Source organism: Daphnia carinata, chromosome 8 (assembly GCF_022539665.2).
Source record: "Daphnia carinata strain CSIRO-1 chromosome 8, CSIRO_AGI_Dcar_HiC_V3, whole genome shotgun sequence".
NCBI classification, from domain to species: domain Eukaryota; kingdom Metazoa; phylum Arthropoda; class Branchiopoda; order Diplostraca; family Daphniidae; genus Daphnia; species Daphnia carinata.
In genome coordinates, this window is record NC_081338.1 from 2533370 (window position 1) to 2547924 (window position 14555).

At 40.6% G+C, this 14555-nt stretch overlaps 4 protein-coding genes across 5 annotated transcripts; 1 reads left to right on the plus strand and 3 right to left on the minus strand.

The window, feature by feature from the left end:
- The first annotated feature begins 1932 nt into the window (after positions 1–1932).
- Positions 1933–6036, plus strand: LOC130703858 (integrin beta-PS-like). Its single transcript, XM_057525306.2, has 20 exons — positions 1933–2093; positions 2154–2328; positions 2396–2536; positions 2604–2660; positions 2726–2744; positions 2856–2961; positions 3045–3215; positions 3280–3543; positions 3618–3770; positions 3842–3973; positions 4110–4205; positions 4272–4360; positions 4471–4516; positions 4583–4685; positions 4747–4812; positions 4877–4971; positions 5068–5206; positions 5267–5422; positions 5493–5647; positions 5709–6036. Exons 1-20 carry the CDS (start codon positions 1941–1943, stop codon positions 5745–5747), a joined length of 2355 nt encoding a protein of 784 aa, XP_057381289.1. The 5' UTR covers positions 1933–1940; the 3' UTR covers positions 5748–6036.
- Positions 6037–6080: 44 nt separating this feature from the next.
- On the minus strand, positions 6081–7394 carry LOC130703877 (troponin C, isoallergen Bla g 6.0101-like). The gene is made up of 6 exons (XM_057525332.2): positions 7238–7394; positions 7110–7137; positions 6894–7037; positions 6611–6730; positions 6397–6528; positions 6081–6318 (listed from the first exon to the last, which is right to left on the minus strand). The coding sequence occupies exons 1-6, from the start codon at positions 7238–7240 to the stop codon at positions 6290–6292; spliced, it is 456 nt and encodes a 151-aa protein (XP_057381315.1). The 5' UTR covers positions 7241–7394; the 3' UTR covers positions 6081–6289.
- Positions 7395–9033: 1639 nt separating this feature from the next.
- Positions 9034–10598, minus strand: LOC130703868 (serine/threonine-protein phosphatase PGAM5, mitochondrial-like). 2 transcript variants are annotated; one of them, XM_059496455.1, is made up of 5 exons: positions 10289–10598; positions 10063–10226; positions 9791–10005; positions 9591–9721; positions 9034–9530 (listed from the first exon to the last, which is right to left on the minus strand). In XM_059496455.1, the coding sequence occupies exons 1-5, from the start codon at positions 10462–10464 to the stop codon at positions 9380–9382; spliced, it is 837 nt and encodes a 278-aa protein (XP_059352438.1). In that variant the 5' UTR covers positions 10465–10598; the 3' UTR covers positions 9034–9379. The 2 variants fall into 2 exon arrangements, with proteins under 2 accessions (XP_059352438.1, XP_057381305.1); XM_057525322.2 differs by having other exon boundaries at positions 9591–9724.
- A 179-nt stretch (positions 10599–10777) lies between these two features.
- LOC130703864 (protein ABHD15-like) lies at positions 10778–12382 on the minus strand. The gene has a single exon (XM_057525315.2). The coding sequence runs from the start codon at positions 12289–12291 to the stop codon at positions 11062–11064; it is 1230 nt and encodes a 409-aa protein (XP_057381298.1). The 5' UTR covers positions 12292–12382; the 3' UTR covers positions 10778–11061.
- Positions 12383–14555: the final 2173 nt, after the last annotated feature.

The following is a 14555-nucleotide window of genomic DNA, read 5'->3' on the forward strand; positions in this document are numbered from 1 at the left end:
TGAGATGTTTGGTTTGACTTTTGCGAATTCCAAAATGTCCACTTGTTATAAATGCGTGGCATGATTGAAGAATATCTCTAAAGAGAATTGGGGGCACAACTAGCTGGTGTTTCTTTTTCATTTCTACTTCCATTCTTATGATACAACACAGTACTGTAAAGCTGGAACTGGCCGTTTTCTTGAACAGTTGCTTTAGTGGCCGCTAGTCCTTGTAATCGAATCCCTGTATCCTTGATGGGTGCTTCACGCTGCTGCCACATGGCAATTTCTAGTGGTGAATACCAAGATATACTGTACGCAAAATTCCGATCGTCGGCATAGGATGACGCGGTAGGGCATCGGCTACTCTGTTGTCAATTGTTTTTTAATGTCCGATGGAAAAGTCAAATTCTCGTATCTCTAATATCCAACGTGCAAATTTGCCCTTGATTTCTTTTTTGTCAGCCGTCAGCTGCCGACCGATGTATGCAAATCGGTGAAACTCGTAACAATGAAAAACTCGTGGATGTTAAATATCTATTGTGGAAGGTCTATATATTGAACAACGAAGACACGATGAAGTAAACTAATTTTAGTAAAATCACAATATCGTGTCACAATATTTCGAATATTTCTTTAATTTATGAATCAGCTCCAGACACACAAAGAACACATCACTGTAAATAAAAAGAACTAGCTTCGCTACTAAAACCCTGCAGATTACTGGCGGAAAAAATTATCAGGTATAAGGAACCAAAACTTTGATTTTCATCATAATCAATCGGTAACTCGTTGCCAATCTCCTTTCACATTGCCAGAGCTATGACATACAATTGCCTTCGTTCAGCATCCTGACGTCCAAGTGTTCGTTGGCAACTTTTTATAACCCTATGTTCTGGATAGAAGCGCCAACGTAAAACAAAAATAACATACGCCAATTTTTTGTATCATAATCGCTCGGAGAGATCTGCATGAAAACATCAGGTCTTCTTAGATGTAGACTAGTCACGGTGAATACAGCACACAAATTTCAAGACGGAACAGGAATAAAGCAGAAAAATGCCAGTAGATAACTCCCATCCTCCAAGCGATAGCCTCGAGATAAGGTCCCTGTGTAGGAACCCAATTGGAAGTAAATCCCTTGCCTGCATGTTAAAGTTCTAATTAAACAATTCTCTTGCTAACAGTAGGAATTTCAAACATAGCTCTTTTCAGTACCAGGAATCTTTTCCCTTAAATTTTAATCAAAGACTATGCCTCATAAGCAAAATATTTCATCATTAAGAAATAGTACACTGAAGAGAGATCAGCCTATCCCAGGAACGTTGCGGGATACAAGTGTAACGAAGCCAAATATACTGTATGTCTTCAACTTATATTCCCTTTCTTTCGCATCTATATTCATTATAAAATGTAAACTATTAATTGCCACTCACAAATCAAAGATTTTTTAAATGGCGTGATAATGGTGCGATGGTGAGCGTCGCACCGTGCCGCCAATCAAACTGTGTTTGTAGTGATGCTGATGACGCAGGGGTGCGTCAGCTTGCAGGAATTCATCTGTGTCACCCGCGTTGCGTATGGTGTGGTGCAGTTAATGGGAAAAAATAAAGCAAGCAACATAAATTTTAAGCTTATTCGATACTAAACATATTTCAAACCAAACAATGCTATTTATTTTACAAATGATTGACTTCATTTAGAGCTAAATCTCCGATAGCCATCTTATTGTCTCGACATGACCATCTACCACTAAGAGGAAATTGGTTTCGAAATCTAGATTCCTGTAACGTGAATATTGGCCAACTTGACAAAATTATAAAACTTATGTTCAAGCAAAAAATGGTCAATCTGTTCTATCATGGTGTTTATCATATCTCCAATGTTTACTTTATCCGCCAACGCAAGAGCCAATAGAAGATAATCAGTCTCACATGCGTTGGTAAAGTAAGATGGTCGCCATGTATTTTCCGGATTGGAAATTCTGGACAGTTTTCTGCGTTTTGTTTGCTTATAATACTTATGTGCAAGGAAATGCCCATGATCCTTGTCTTTCCGCTACAACGTGTGTTGCGTGCATCCGAGTACCGAATTGTGTTTGGTGTTCCCATAAGGTACGTATTCATATTATTGTCGATTTTCAAATGCATTTCATTTGGTAATGCCGGTTTTAGACGACGTCACTCCAAGGCAACAAGAGTCATCAATGCCAACTGAGAGACTTAATGACGTACTGTCCACCTGAGTCGCTGGTCGATCCCATTCCAGTACAGAACATTCTTGTTGTCAAACAGGATGAACTTATTCAACTTCATCCGCAACGAGTTTCTGTTACCAATCTACGTCAAGGTATAGTTAAGTTCACATTTTGCCAACAGATTCAGGTAAAACACACGGCACATTGTGGAAGCAACAGGTCTGGTCCACAACTTTTCGATGCAATTCGAAGTTGTGAAAAATTACCCAGCTGACTTATACTACTTGATGGATGTATCGCATTCCATGCTTGACGATAAGAATAACCTAATGCGATTGGCACCATCGCTGGTGGAAACCAGTAAATGAAATTTAACCTTTACGTCGCATTTTTATAACGATTGTCATCATTTTTCATATTCATTTAGTGCGAAATATTACACCAGCGTTCCAATTTGGATTCGGCTCATTTGTTAACAAAAATGGTAAGAATTTTTTCATTGATCCATCTGGCAATAACTTACCATTAATCCATTTTTCTTATATCCAGTTATCCCGTTTGTTGAAAAGTGAGAATTGCATTTTTACGCTAATTTCGCCTAATTATTTAACGTATCTAATTTTACATAAAAATTTTGACGTAACTTGAAATTCCTTTGTCATTGTCTTCCCTCGTCAAGAACTACTGCGAGCTGCGACCCAAGATCACATCCTGAAATCGGTTGTCCTGTAACCTATTCGTTTCGCCATCAATTGTCGATGAGCGCCGATGTCAACAAATTTACTGTAGGCGCCTATAACTGTAGTTAAATCAGCGCAGCTAAAACGTACATTTTTCTTCTTTTGATTCGCTACATGACGGTCGATAGGAAACTGTAAATTCAACAAGTATTGTGTCAACTTTTGACGTACCGGAAGGGGGTTTTGATGCTCTTCTTCAGGCCATGGTATGCAAAGATCGAATCGGCTGGAGGGAAAAATCTCGACGCTTGATCGTGTTTGCGACTGATGCACACTCTCATCTTGCCGGAAACGGAAGGGTATTACCTCAAGATAAATTATTATTAGTTTTCCATTACATTACAAAAATGAACGGCGATGCAGTTAGGAGGCATTATCCAGCCCAACGATGGCTTATGCCACCTTGATCCAGACAACACGTATATAGAAGCCCTAAACCAGGATTATCCATCTCTTGGTCAAATCAGCCGGTTTGCAAAGGACAACGACATAAATATAATCTTTGCCGTGACAAACGATGTTAAATCTAGTTACCAAGAGTTTAGCAAGTTTGTTCCCGGTTCATCTGTTGCTAATCTTGACCCAGATTCAGAAAATATAGTGGAGCTGGTTCGCGAAACGTACGAGGTATTATAGAAGCTATGCTTAATTAGTAAGGAGAGTCTGTGTCTAAAATATTTTTGCTTTGCGTAAATTTATAGAAAATTTCTTTGTCAGTTGAAATGATTGACACATCGGGCCCAGAAGTGAGAGTGCGTTACTATACAGCTTGCACCGGAACCTTGGTACAGGAAAATAATAAATGTGAAGGACTCAAAGTTGGAGATATTGTTAACTTTACAATAAGCATAGAAGTATGATCATCCATTTGTTTGTTTTTTCTTTGATTTTAAATATTGTCAGGATTAACAATTTTCCTTTTTAGGCAATTGAATGCCCAGCAAACGTTTCTGCCCGTACACCAATCATACAAATCAAGCCAGTTGGCGTGAACGAAGTTCTGACATTGGACCTCGAAATCGTGTGCGATTGTGCCTGCGAGAAACCTGGTGGCCCCGTAAGTTAAAAAACCATTTCGGTGTTCTTGTTTGATGTCCTAGAAACGAAAGTACTGGCTTTTAGCCTTTATCTTGCATTACCCTAATAGCCGGCTAAGAACGCTATCATTCGTTATCTATATGTACATTTTACAGGGTTTTGTAGCAAATGCGACCGAATGTAATTCCTCAGGTGACTTGAAATGTGGCGTATGCGAATGCGACAGCTCGCACAGCGGAAGTCATTGCGAAGTAAATAAATAATTCATAAAATTTCACAAGAACGAATAATCAGTGAATAACTATGATTTCACACAGTGTCGAGGGAACGAAAATATTGTTGAGTTGGAGACGAAATGCAAACCTGACAATGCGACAAAAATTCTTTGCAGCGGCCGGGGTGACTGGTATTTTAAAATTTTTATTACAAGGAACTTAGGGCCCTAGCGAAAAACTGAAAAAACAAACGTGCGTATAATCCCATTAAATAATATCAAAAATTATTTATCATTTGCAGCTTTTGCGGTAAGTGCCAATGTCATAAGCGTCCTAACTCGATGGAGGTACGTACCGTTACGATACTACGCCGCGTACTTGTACAATTAATCCAAGTGTAACTAATGAACCAGGAAATTAGTGGGACTTACTGCGAGTGCGATGATTTTTCGTGCGATCGTTTTGACGGAAATCTTTGCGCCGGCCATGGTTCTTGCAATTGCGGTCAATGCTTATGTAAGGCATCACCTGTCTCTTTAATATCATTACGTATGACGTAAAGGAGTTTCCCTTTTAGGTAACGCTGGATGGCAAGGAAGTGACTGCAACTGTAAGACAACGAACGAAACTTGCATCCCGATTGGTAAGTTGAAAACATAATACACTTCCTGTGAGACTATGCTGTATAATTTTCTTGTGGTAAACAGGTGGCGGAGACGTGTGTTCAGGTAATGGTGTTTGCAATTGCGGCAGCTGCCAATGTTCAGCTACCTCGAACGGGAGATATTGTGAAAACTGTCCGGTAAACATGGCCTTCTGGCTCTTTACTTTATGATATTAAGAAACATTTTAAATTACATTCTATTTTTAAATATTTTGGTTTGTATCGCTTCGATAGACGTGTCCTAGCAGGTGTGACGAATTTACACCCTGCGTTCAGTGTAAAGTCTTTCAGACTGGACCTTACTCGGCTGACAATGAAGCAGTTTGCAATAGCGAATGCACGTATTCCATCGAAACGCAAGAGACAGTTCAAGGTAAAAATGACAAGACGTTAAAAGGGGCAGCCGTGTAATAGGGCTATTGGACTGTTTTAGTGGAAGAGACATCCGAAAGAGAATGTTCTTACGAAAACGAGCAAAAATGTACGATAAATTTCGTTTATGGTTTCGATTCGAATGGTGCTAGACAAGTCCGCGTCCAACAAGAACCTATTTGTCCTCCACCAATTCCTGTACTGGCTGTAGGATTCGGTAACGACGCGACCACGCAAATGCAACAGCTTTTTACTCTTGTGTCATCTTTTCTGTAATTGTTGAGCAGGATTAGCTGGAGCTCTGATTGCACTTTTGCTGCTTGCATTGATATCCTATCGTATCGTCACCTATATTTACGATAAAAGGGAATATGCACGGGTTCTAAAGGAGAGGGAATGTGAACAGTTTGAAGACGAAACGCAAAATGTAAAATGGAATGCCGTAAGTCTATTAGTTTGAAAAAACAAACGAACCAACACTATCATTTTTTTTTTGTTTGCAGGGCAATAATCCTCTCTACGTTAACCCGTGGGTAACTTAAAAATCCCACGTACAAGTTTTAAATCTACTTCTACATAATGTTCCCGTAAAAAAACTTTTTTATCCAAATCAAGGGCTGATATAATAATAATTATATATTTTGAAGTTAAGTGAAAACAAGGGAACAATGATAAAATGTTATTAAGATAAAAACTTCTTAGACCCTACTTGGCATACAGTACCTTAGTATTTCGTAAGGAATAGTTTTTTTATTAATAATTGCCGATGCCTGATTGCCTTTACATTTCGCCAAGCTAGTATATTTGAAAAAAAAATATTTCAAGCGGCGCTCTTGTTGTGCAGGAAAGAAAAAAAAATAAAACGGAAAAAAGAACCCATTTCACGTGTGTATAATATACAAACAGCTGTCAGTAAACAACTTCATTGTATATAATGTGGTGGGGAAAATACCAAAAAAAAGGAGTAAAAGCTTTCAAACCCAAAAAGTTCGGCAGAAAAATTGCAATCAAATCAAAAGATTCCGAAACAAATATGATAGTTGTTTCGATTTGAAGGATGTATTTCTTTAAAACGGTGATAGGCCTATTCACCAGTCATCATTTCCATGAACTCTAAACATTCAAAATGAAATGAGAAGACAATTAACTCCGTGAAATAACGTGCAGGTAAAGTTAAAATCAAATTCTTACCGTCGAAATCGATGGTGCCTGAGCCGTCCTCGTCGATTTCAGCGATGATTCCGTCCAAATCGTCAGGCGTTAGCTTGTCATCGAGCTCGTGAAGAATTTCCCGCAGTACGGAAGTGGTGATGTATCCGTTGCCTGTTAAGAATAATTTGGGAGCAGGGGCATTGAGTGCATGTTCTATGACAAGGACTCTCCTAACCAGTTATTATATTTCTACCTTCTTTGTCGTAAAGACGGAAAGCTTCTTTTAACTCGTTCTGCATCTCTTCCGCATCTTCTTCGACGAGAAACTGCGCGGCCAAAGTAACGAATTCGGAGAATTCCAATTCTCCGGAGCCTAACATTGAAAAAAAAATGTACGTTTAAAAACTATAACTCCACCATGAAAGCGCATACAGCCAATAGCTGGAAACTAAATACATACTCATTGCCCCGCAATAAGGAGCATAAAGACTTTCGAAATCATAAGCAGTAGAATTGCACGTTCAGATTTTACTTACCGTCGGCATCTACTTCGGCGATGATGGCCCTGAGCTGTCGATCGTCAACTCGGTGGCCCATCACTGTGAAAATCGTCCTGACCATAGAGGAAGGGATGCTGCCCTTCTTGTTGTGGTCGAAGCTGTCGAACACCTTCCGCAGCACTTGAGAAAATAACCAAAGATACACAAAAATATTATTCTGTCATATCGAATTAGTTAAAAGTGTTGACTTACTGGCCAGTTGTTCCTTGTCGAGATCTTCCTGTTGTACCGGAAACGAGAAAAATACATTAAATCCATTTCAAAGACGTAAAAAAGTTGTTTATCACAATGCACCACAAGTTGAATTGTTTTTAGCCTACCATGGTAAGAATTTGTTTGATGGGACACTAAAGTACAAAACGGAGCTAGTCGAAGGAGTCGACGTCGGGGACAACGGATGCTAGACGACTGGTCAGAGAAGAGGAGGAACCTCTGGAAGGACGGCTAGTTCATCCTGGAAGTCTATTGAGGAGCACATCCATTCATCCAGTGAAGGCATCTAAAATTAGCAACAGCTCCTCGACGCGCTTATATTGCCGTTTTCACCCCAAGAAAGTGGAGACTGTTTGCCGTTCGTTGGGCTTCCCCGTCGCGGCAAAAGCAGTATGGAACTGAGTGAAGGAGGCGCGTTAAGAAACTCTTCCCTCCGAATCCTAACGGAGTTGCAAACAACTGTAAAAGCCCGGCGATCCCTCCGCCGAGTACGACCCACTTCAGCAATTAATTCTCAACAAACAGCCGGCCAACACGTTCCGGTTTTCCCAAAAAAAGTCAACACAGAAGGTGTTAGTGACGCAGATAATTTACTCTCTTTCCCGCATCACCTGTCAGAATGTCATGATATCAAATTAAATATTCATCGCTCCTTCCAATTTTACACGTGTATCGTCAAGGAATGTCTTTCCGATTGGCTCCGATCCTAAAAATCATTTTCTTTTGCTAACGAGAGGCGGATCGACTGACTCATTAAGTCTTTGCTTCGATAATGCGATGATTTTATTCGCTAACTGAGAAAGAGACATTATTCTAGTACGTTTGTATTCTATTGCGCATCAGTCAGCACGACACAATTTTCAAATTCAGGATGTCATCACGAGAGCGCCTTCGTTCAAACCATTAAAGTACAGACGCTCTATGGTTTCAACGCAAGATATTTTCTACCGTGGGAGCCGAAGGACGACGAACGAGTTGCAGCTGTTTGCCTTTAACTCTCTGCCGTTGATTTTTTTTTGTTTTGTTTGTTTTTTAACTTCGGATGGGGCGATAGAGACGAGGGAGGTAGCGTGCAATGCGCAGCGTGAAAACACAATCTATATACAAAAAGGCCGTAAGACAGAGACAGCAACTGGTGCTACCAAAGGGGAATACCGGACGGTCGAACGTTTTTACGGTCAGAAAAACGAAAAAAAAGGAAGAAAAAAAAAACCAACAGTTTACACAAGTGACGGAAATAGAATCGAGAGTATACTTATATACTAACTGCGTTCCGTTCTAGATTCAAACCCACGTTACAACTAGAATGATGATGAAGCGGAGGTAGAAAATGCCTACGCATGTCCGGACTTCCTAAGTTGAGGTGTCGATTAAACGCGCGTTAACTCATCATATTCATAAGACGATAGTGATCGACGCTAACAAGTAGAGCAGTTTTTTGCCAACATTTTGCTAACGTGTTCAGACTATCAAAATCGCGTCGTTCCGACAGAAACAGAGAACCCTCACGTGAAAACTGCGAGTTGAATACGCAGTTTTGTTCGAGCTCTCGCATTATTGAATGTTATCAGGTGTTGGAATGTTTTTTTTCTCTTACCACTACATTGTTTTTTCCTAGATTCTTTAGGGAGAGAAAGAAAGGCACATTAAGTGATAAAAATAATAAGCTTTCCTTTTCCTTTAAAGCTATCTTTCTCTAGACTTACGCGTAGGACAAAAGTGATTTCTCATTTATGACTGCCATCACTTGACGCAAGAGTTCCGACCCGTTCTACGTTATTTCGTTTGAAATATGAAATCGGTTTAAATGTTCGCAGAACTTGAGCATTACATTAAAAAAAAGTCAGTTTTTTCTTAAGTGAGCGCCCACGTAAAAGCTACGGCGAAATAGGATTTTCTCGGAAAAGACGAAGGCGTGACTGGAAAGAGATTTATGGACTTTGAGTCAGGATAAATATGGAATTCGACTGGGACTAGGAAACAAGGGAGCAAACTAGGCCATGGGCAAAGATCATAGCCAAGTGTTTTGAGTTCATACGAGCGATCGCATATTTTTTATTGGTTCCGAAATAAAAACAACGGCATGTGCTTCGTCATTGCTGGAGAAAGAAAATGAAAAGCCCACAATGCTAGCAGTTTCTAATGATGTCACAAGAAAAGATGGTAGTTAGCTGTTTGCAAGTATTGCGTTTTACCGAATTCTACTCCGAGCATTGCTGTTACATCATCTACTGATCACCATGCAGACGTCACGTCGTGGTAAGTTTAGCGGGTGGAAGATGGCCACAATCGCCAAGAGCTCGTAAAACAACGCGTCCGGAAGGTCGGATGGCAATCCAGGTGATACTCGCGTTATGGAGACTCATACGTAACCAGGCCTCAGGAGGCAACTGTAAAGCTCTAAATAATAAAAAATCTTTATCATAAAACTGTTTGTTGATGTAAATTGTGAATGCTGACCTGCAAACAAAGTAGCGGATAACGTTGGCGTGGCACACGAGGATTTCGTAACTGTCTTCTTTTTGGGAAGCATCGGCTCTGTGGAAGTATTTTCTGAAAGCAGCTTCTATTCTCGCGCCATCTCGATAAAACTGCTAATGATTAGTGAACCAGTTTAATATACAGAACTGAGATCTGAAAGAAAGTGAGAAGTAGTTTACATGCATCTCTGGCTTCCAGTGACCGACTGGGGGCTCTGGAGGAAAAGGAGCCCCTTCTTGAAGCAAGTCACAAGTATTTACAGGCACATTAGGTAGGTGACCGGAAATGACTTTGGCTGTCTCTCTAGCCCTGCACATGGATGATTGCACTATAGATGTGTATGGCTTAGCCAACTCTTTCAAACGCTTTCCAGTATGATCTGCCTGCTCAATACCTAAATTCCAAAATTCATTAATGATATTCAACAAAAGAACAAAAATAGATTTTTTACCCAAAGCAGTAAGGTATCGTTCTTCATCTTTTGCACCCTTTAAATTATACTGGCCATGACGAATCAAGATAAGATTTCTCGTTGCTGTTGGTTTTACCTTCTCTACTTTTTCGCTATCAACTGATCCAGACTTGGACGGTTTAACCAAAGTGTGTGGTTCTTGCCTAAAAGGCAGGTAAAGTAAATAAAATCATGAAACTAGGAAGCATTTTTTTTAAATTCTGACCTGTCCCAGTTGAAATCCCATTTGGACCTTGAATTTTGATTGGCAAACAAAGCAGGGTCTTCCCTATACTTTTCTTCAAGGGCGACCTCTGCTGCACTTACGGCAAGATAGCTTGCCAATACGCCACCAGCAGCCCCAGCTGCGATGATGTATTTAATCTTACGCAGCAGTCGCATTTTGTTCTATTGATGTTAATATCTCGAGGCAAAAACGAAAGGATACGCGAGCTGCAGTGATTATTATACAAACAATCTAGAGAAAGCTCAGGACAACAATTTAACTTGACACATTGAAGGACCGAATACGATACGATGCCAGATCGAAATTTACGTAGATGCGTATCTTTGCCAGGAAGTATCAAAGAATGTCAGAAATGCCACAAATAAAACCATTATCTCTTTCATTCCGTTGTACAATATGATAAATTTTTATTTTTTAGATAATCTGTAACAGATGTGATATGACAGGAAAAATCATGTGCATAAGAGCGAAAAGCCACAGGAAACAATGAATTGCTAACCAGTTCTTTTAAAATCACAACAATGAATTTCAAATACACTAGGGTGTGAGCATAATCCCCTTGGAACAACACATTACCAAATAAATAAAACACATGAAAAACTAAAATATTTTTTGAAAATGAACAAGACAAAGAAAAGGAAACAAAATAAGATCTGGAACACTTAATGGCAAATACTTGTGACGAAGGAACACATCATGAGGCTGGAATCCAAAAACTTGCATGAAAAAAAATATATGTATGTGTAACACTTTTAGCAGGAACTGCGACTAGATCGGCCGTGTCTCAAGTGATTCTTTCTTGGCTTCCGCGAGGCGGGTGAACACGTAAGAGATCCGGCTCGGCTGCGTCTTGTCTGCTGACATTGTCTTTCTTGTTGATGTATGGTGACAGATAAGGGCCAGCTAGTGAAAGCCAACACTTCGTGAATAAAATCACCTATTACGGCATCTGCAAGCCGGGGCGTCGGTTGCAGATGTCCACAGTGGCCACCCAATGGGCAAGTCACCAAAATCAATTGCGGGTACAAACTGAAAAGCTCCTTGGGCAGAGTGTTGGCCGGCACCAGCGGATCATCATCATAGTGAATTACGAGTAAAGGAACAGCTATGTCATCGGAATCACGAAGTGGATCGACCGTTCTTGAATCCATTGGTACTCCTTTGCATTTGGAAAAGATCCAATCGAGGCCGGTTGGCGGTTGCTGCCACAAAGGGCTAACGGCAATGGCCGAGTGAATCAACGTACTGCTTCCAAATTCGCCCAGATAGGAAATGAGAAGAGAGGCAGCATGACTAAATCCAACCAAAGCCAATGGTGAGTGAGGATGTTGGACGCTCAGGTACTGAATCACCTGTCGCAGATCACCGCAAACAGACGACGATGAAGTCATTGCGGTCAACGGCGTTCCGGCTAACCCACGTCGATTCCAGATCACCGGCTGATGTCCCTGGTGGACAAGCGATTGACAAACGGCCTGTAAGTCTCTTTTAGAATCACAAACCCATTGCCCTGGCATTAAGATGACAACCCAACTGAATTTACTCGACGCTTTGATGTCAAGAATCAACGGGGATGCTATTCGAGGCAGCACTTGTATCCAGTCGAGCGAAACCAGTCCATCATCGTCCATCAGGAGGTATTCACGTAAAAAACGAACTTGACCCGTCCACCGAGTACAAGTTTGAGTGGCTATTGTAGCCACCAAAATGAGCAATGCCCGCCAGCTACCGGTCACTACAGTCCAGCAACCGGGAACTGTGTAAGCGGCTCGTAGAGCAGGTAACGTGCTAATGAGTCTCTCGGACAAAGAAGAAGGACGATAATGCAAGGACGGATAAACCGGATCACCTTGTTCCAGGACGAAGAACACCAAAAGCCGGAGTAGAGCGACAGACAAGAGGCAGCCCATGATTAGAATTAGAAATGGCCTGAAAATCGTGTCACTGAGGAAAGGCAAGACGACCTCCATCAGTGGCTCCATTTCTCCAAAATGATTGGCAATTTGGACGACACCGTCTCAAGACGGAATCAGATGGTCAAGAATCCTAAGTCATTTCAATGTTCCCGTTAGATTAAACAAACTAACTGATATCAACAATAATATGTTAAGTATATGCAAAAAAAAGGAACGCAGTAAAAAAAAACAAAAAAAACAAACAAAAGAATTGGTTAATGCGACAAGTTCCAATCGCGAATGTCCTTGTTCTTCGCTGTTCTATTCAAGCTTACATGTTACAGGATTCCACATTTTTTTTTCCTTGTCAAAGAGAAAAAATTTGCATTTTGTAAAAAATCAAATGAATAAATAATCAAACGCGTACCGAGCTTGTCAGAGAAGATCCAAATTGATCTCGATGCAATTCAGCGCTGTCATCATCGACAGATGACGTCAATGATGCACTGCAGTTTGTACGTACAGTATATTTACATTAGGAGAGTGAAAGCTCTTGGATATTTTGGAACTTCTCGAAAGTTATAAATAAAAGTTTCCGCCTACTTTCAGACGCTTTCAGGTTGCAATTGAATTTAAAGCTACGCCTTCACAGTGGCTTAAGGTTTTCGAATTTTAAGAGTTAGGAAACTAAAGCCTGTCAACGTCTACCACTGCCAAATGCGATTGCATTCATCGCTCACATTTGCATGCATCACGACCGAACCCTTCACATGCTCACATCTAAGTGTACCTAAAATGCTTTTCACTTGCGAATCGATAAATAGAACATGATAGCTCCTATCACAGAAGACAGATTACGTGCAAAATGATAATCAGTTTACCATGAATAAAATATGGTACGTTGCTTTTCAAGGCAATTATACAAAAAACGATTTTCTTCTTGCCTGTTTTTTTTCTCCTAATTCAGTCGGCTAGTCTATTTTGAACTTGACGTGTGCCATAGGGCTTATACACTACGACCTAGACGTTAACGCACATCTATCTAGATAGATGTACAGTTTCAAGCGCAAATTGCGTATCCTCTATTTAACGGCTCCTGTTGATATTGTTTCAAACGACATTGATCGATGCTGATTGGGTTTACGTAGTACCTTGTTAGTATACACAATGTATAAGCGTACATTATTACGAACGCGTTCAACAGCTCGAACGCTGGCGCAATACAGACAACTGGAACTGTCGTGCGGTGCTAATGCAATTTTGTCTGACATACTATACAGGATTTTGCTACTTTATGTAATACATTGCTCCACGTAGGGAAAGCTGGAAGAAAAAAACAATTGAAGCTCTTAGATTCGTTTTGCTCCCCACAAGAGCACGTCTTCGATGATTTAACTTGGAACACAATTTATCGCTAACTACGATAAAGATATGGGAAGTATAAGTTCATATACCTGTGGTAGGAAGTCCTGCTAGACATCATTCTGGGTGTAACGAACTGTAAAAGTTCTAGGACGCAGCATGGATGGTAGAACAAACAAACTTCAATTTCGAAAACCACACATCAGCCGTGCGTCTCGCGCAGTCAAGTAGATAGACAATCTTCTAGCGCTGATGCAACACTGCGACTGTTAGATAATAAGACTATAGCGCAACAGAGAGAAAACAACCACACCAAATCGAACACGAAATTCCCGAAAAAAAGAACTAACAACTCCTGCAACCGCGGCATTGTCGACATTGTCGACTGCCGTTTCCCCCCCAACTAGCATCGATCTTAGTCTCAGTCGATTGAGAAAGTGAGCGAATTTCCAGTTACTTGTCTCTCTCTCTCTCCGTGTAAACGCTTTGATGCGAAATGCACGTTTTTCTTTTTCCAGTTGGACGAACTTTAAGACCAAAAGCCGAGTCTGCGCCATGAAAATCAAACGACTACGTGTTTTCCGTCTCCATCCGTGTAGACGATCGCGTTTGTTGTTGTTTCCTCATATGTGCGCCTCTTTTTTTTTTTTTCTACGATAAAACATAAGCAATGCTTAGACAACCCTTTGTCTTTGTTAGCAAAAAACATTCCGTACTCGTACAGCAATAAAAAAAATGGCACACGGAGGTGCGATCGCTGCAAATTCTTGTTGTCGAAGCGATCAATCGTTTTGAAAGGCGCATGTTCTTTATTATTGCGCACAACTAGACATATTGGAGATTGCTTGTAAAAACCGTTGCCTTTTGATGTGCGTCTTACGCAGCATGCAATCACCGACATCCCGAGAAAATCCTGCCTGATCCCCGATTCGCTTTTGTTCGCGATTATAACTTAGATATGTTGTCTTCTCTCGCGAGACTATTGCCGT

Bases quoted from the DNA above. Each gene is read 5' to 3' on its own strand.
- LOC130703864 (XM_057525315.2), bottom strand. From the start codon at position 12,291: ATGGAGCCACTGATGGAGGTCGTCTTGCCTTTCCTCAGTGACACGATT.
- LOC130703877 (XM_057525332.2), bottom strand. The intron at 7,038-7,109 runs GTAAGTCAACAC...TATTTTCTCAAG, and splicing joins CGACAAGGAACAACTGGCCA to TGCTGCGGAAGGTGTTCGAC. The intron at 6,529-6,610 runs GTAGAAATATAA...TATTCTTAACAG, and splicing joins CCGTCTTTACGACAAAGAAG to GCAACGGATACATCACCACT.
- LOC130703858 (XM_057525306.2), top strand. From the start codon at position 1,941: ATGTATTTTCCGGATTGGAAATTCTGGACAGTTTTCTGCGTTTTGTTT. The intron at 4,361-4,470 runs GTATTTTAAAAT...TATCATTTGCAG, and splicing joins TGCAGCGGCCGGGGTGACTG to CTTTTGCGGTAAGTGCCAAT. The intron at 4,972-5,067 runs GTAAACATGGCC...TCGCTTCGATAG, and splicing joins GATATTGTGAAAACTGTCCG to ACGTGTCCTAGCAGGTGTGA.
- LOC130703868 (XM_057525322.2), bottom strand. From the start codon at position 10,464: ATGCGACTGCTGCGTAAGATTAAATACATCATCGCAGCTGGGGCTGCT. The intron at 10,227-10,288 runs GTCAGAATTTAA...CCTGCCTTTTAG, and splicing joins TGGGATTTCAACTGGGACAG to GCAAGAACCACACACTTTGG. The intron at 9,531-9,590 runs GTCAGCATTCAC...TTTATTATTTAG, and splicing joins ATCCGCTACTTTGTTTGCAG to AGCTTTACAGTTGCCTCCTG.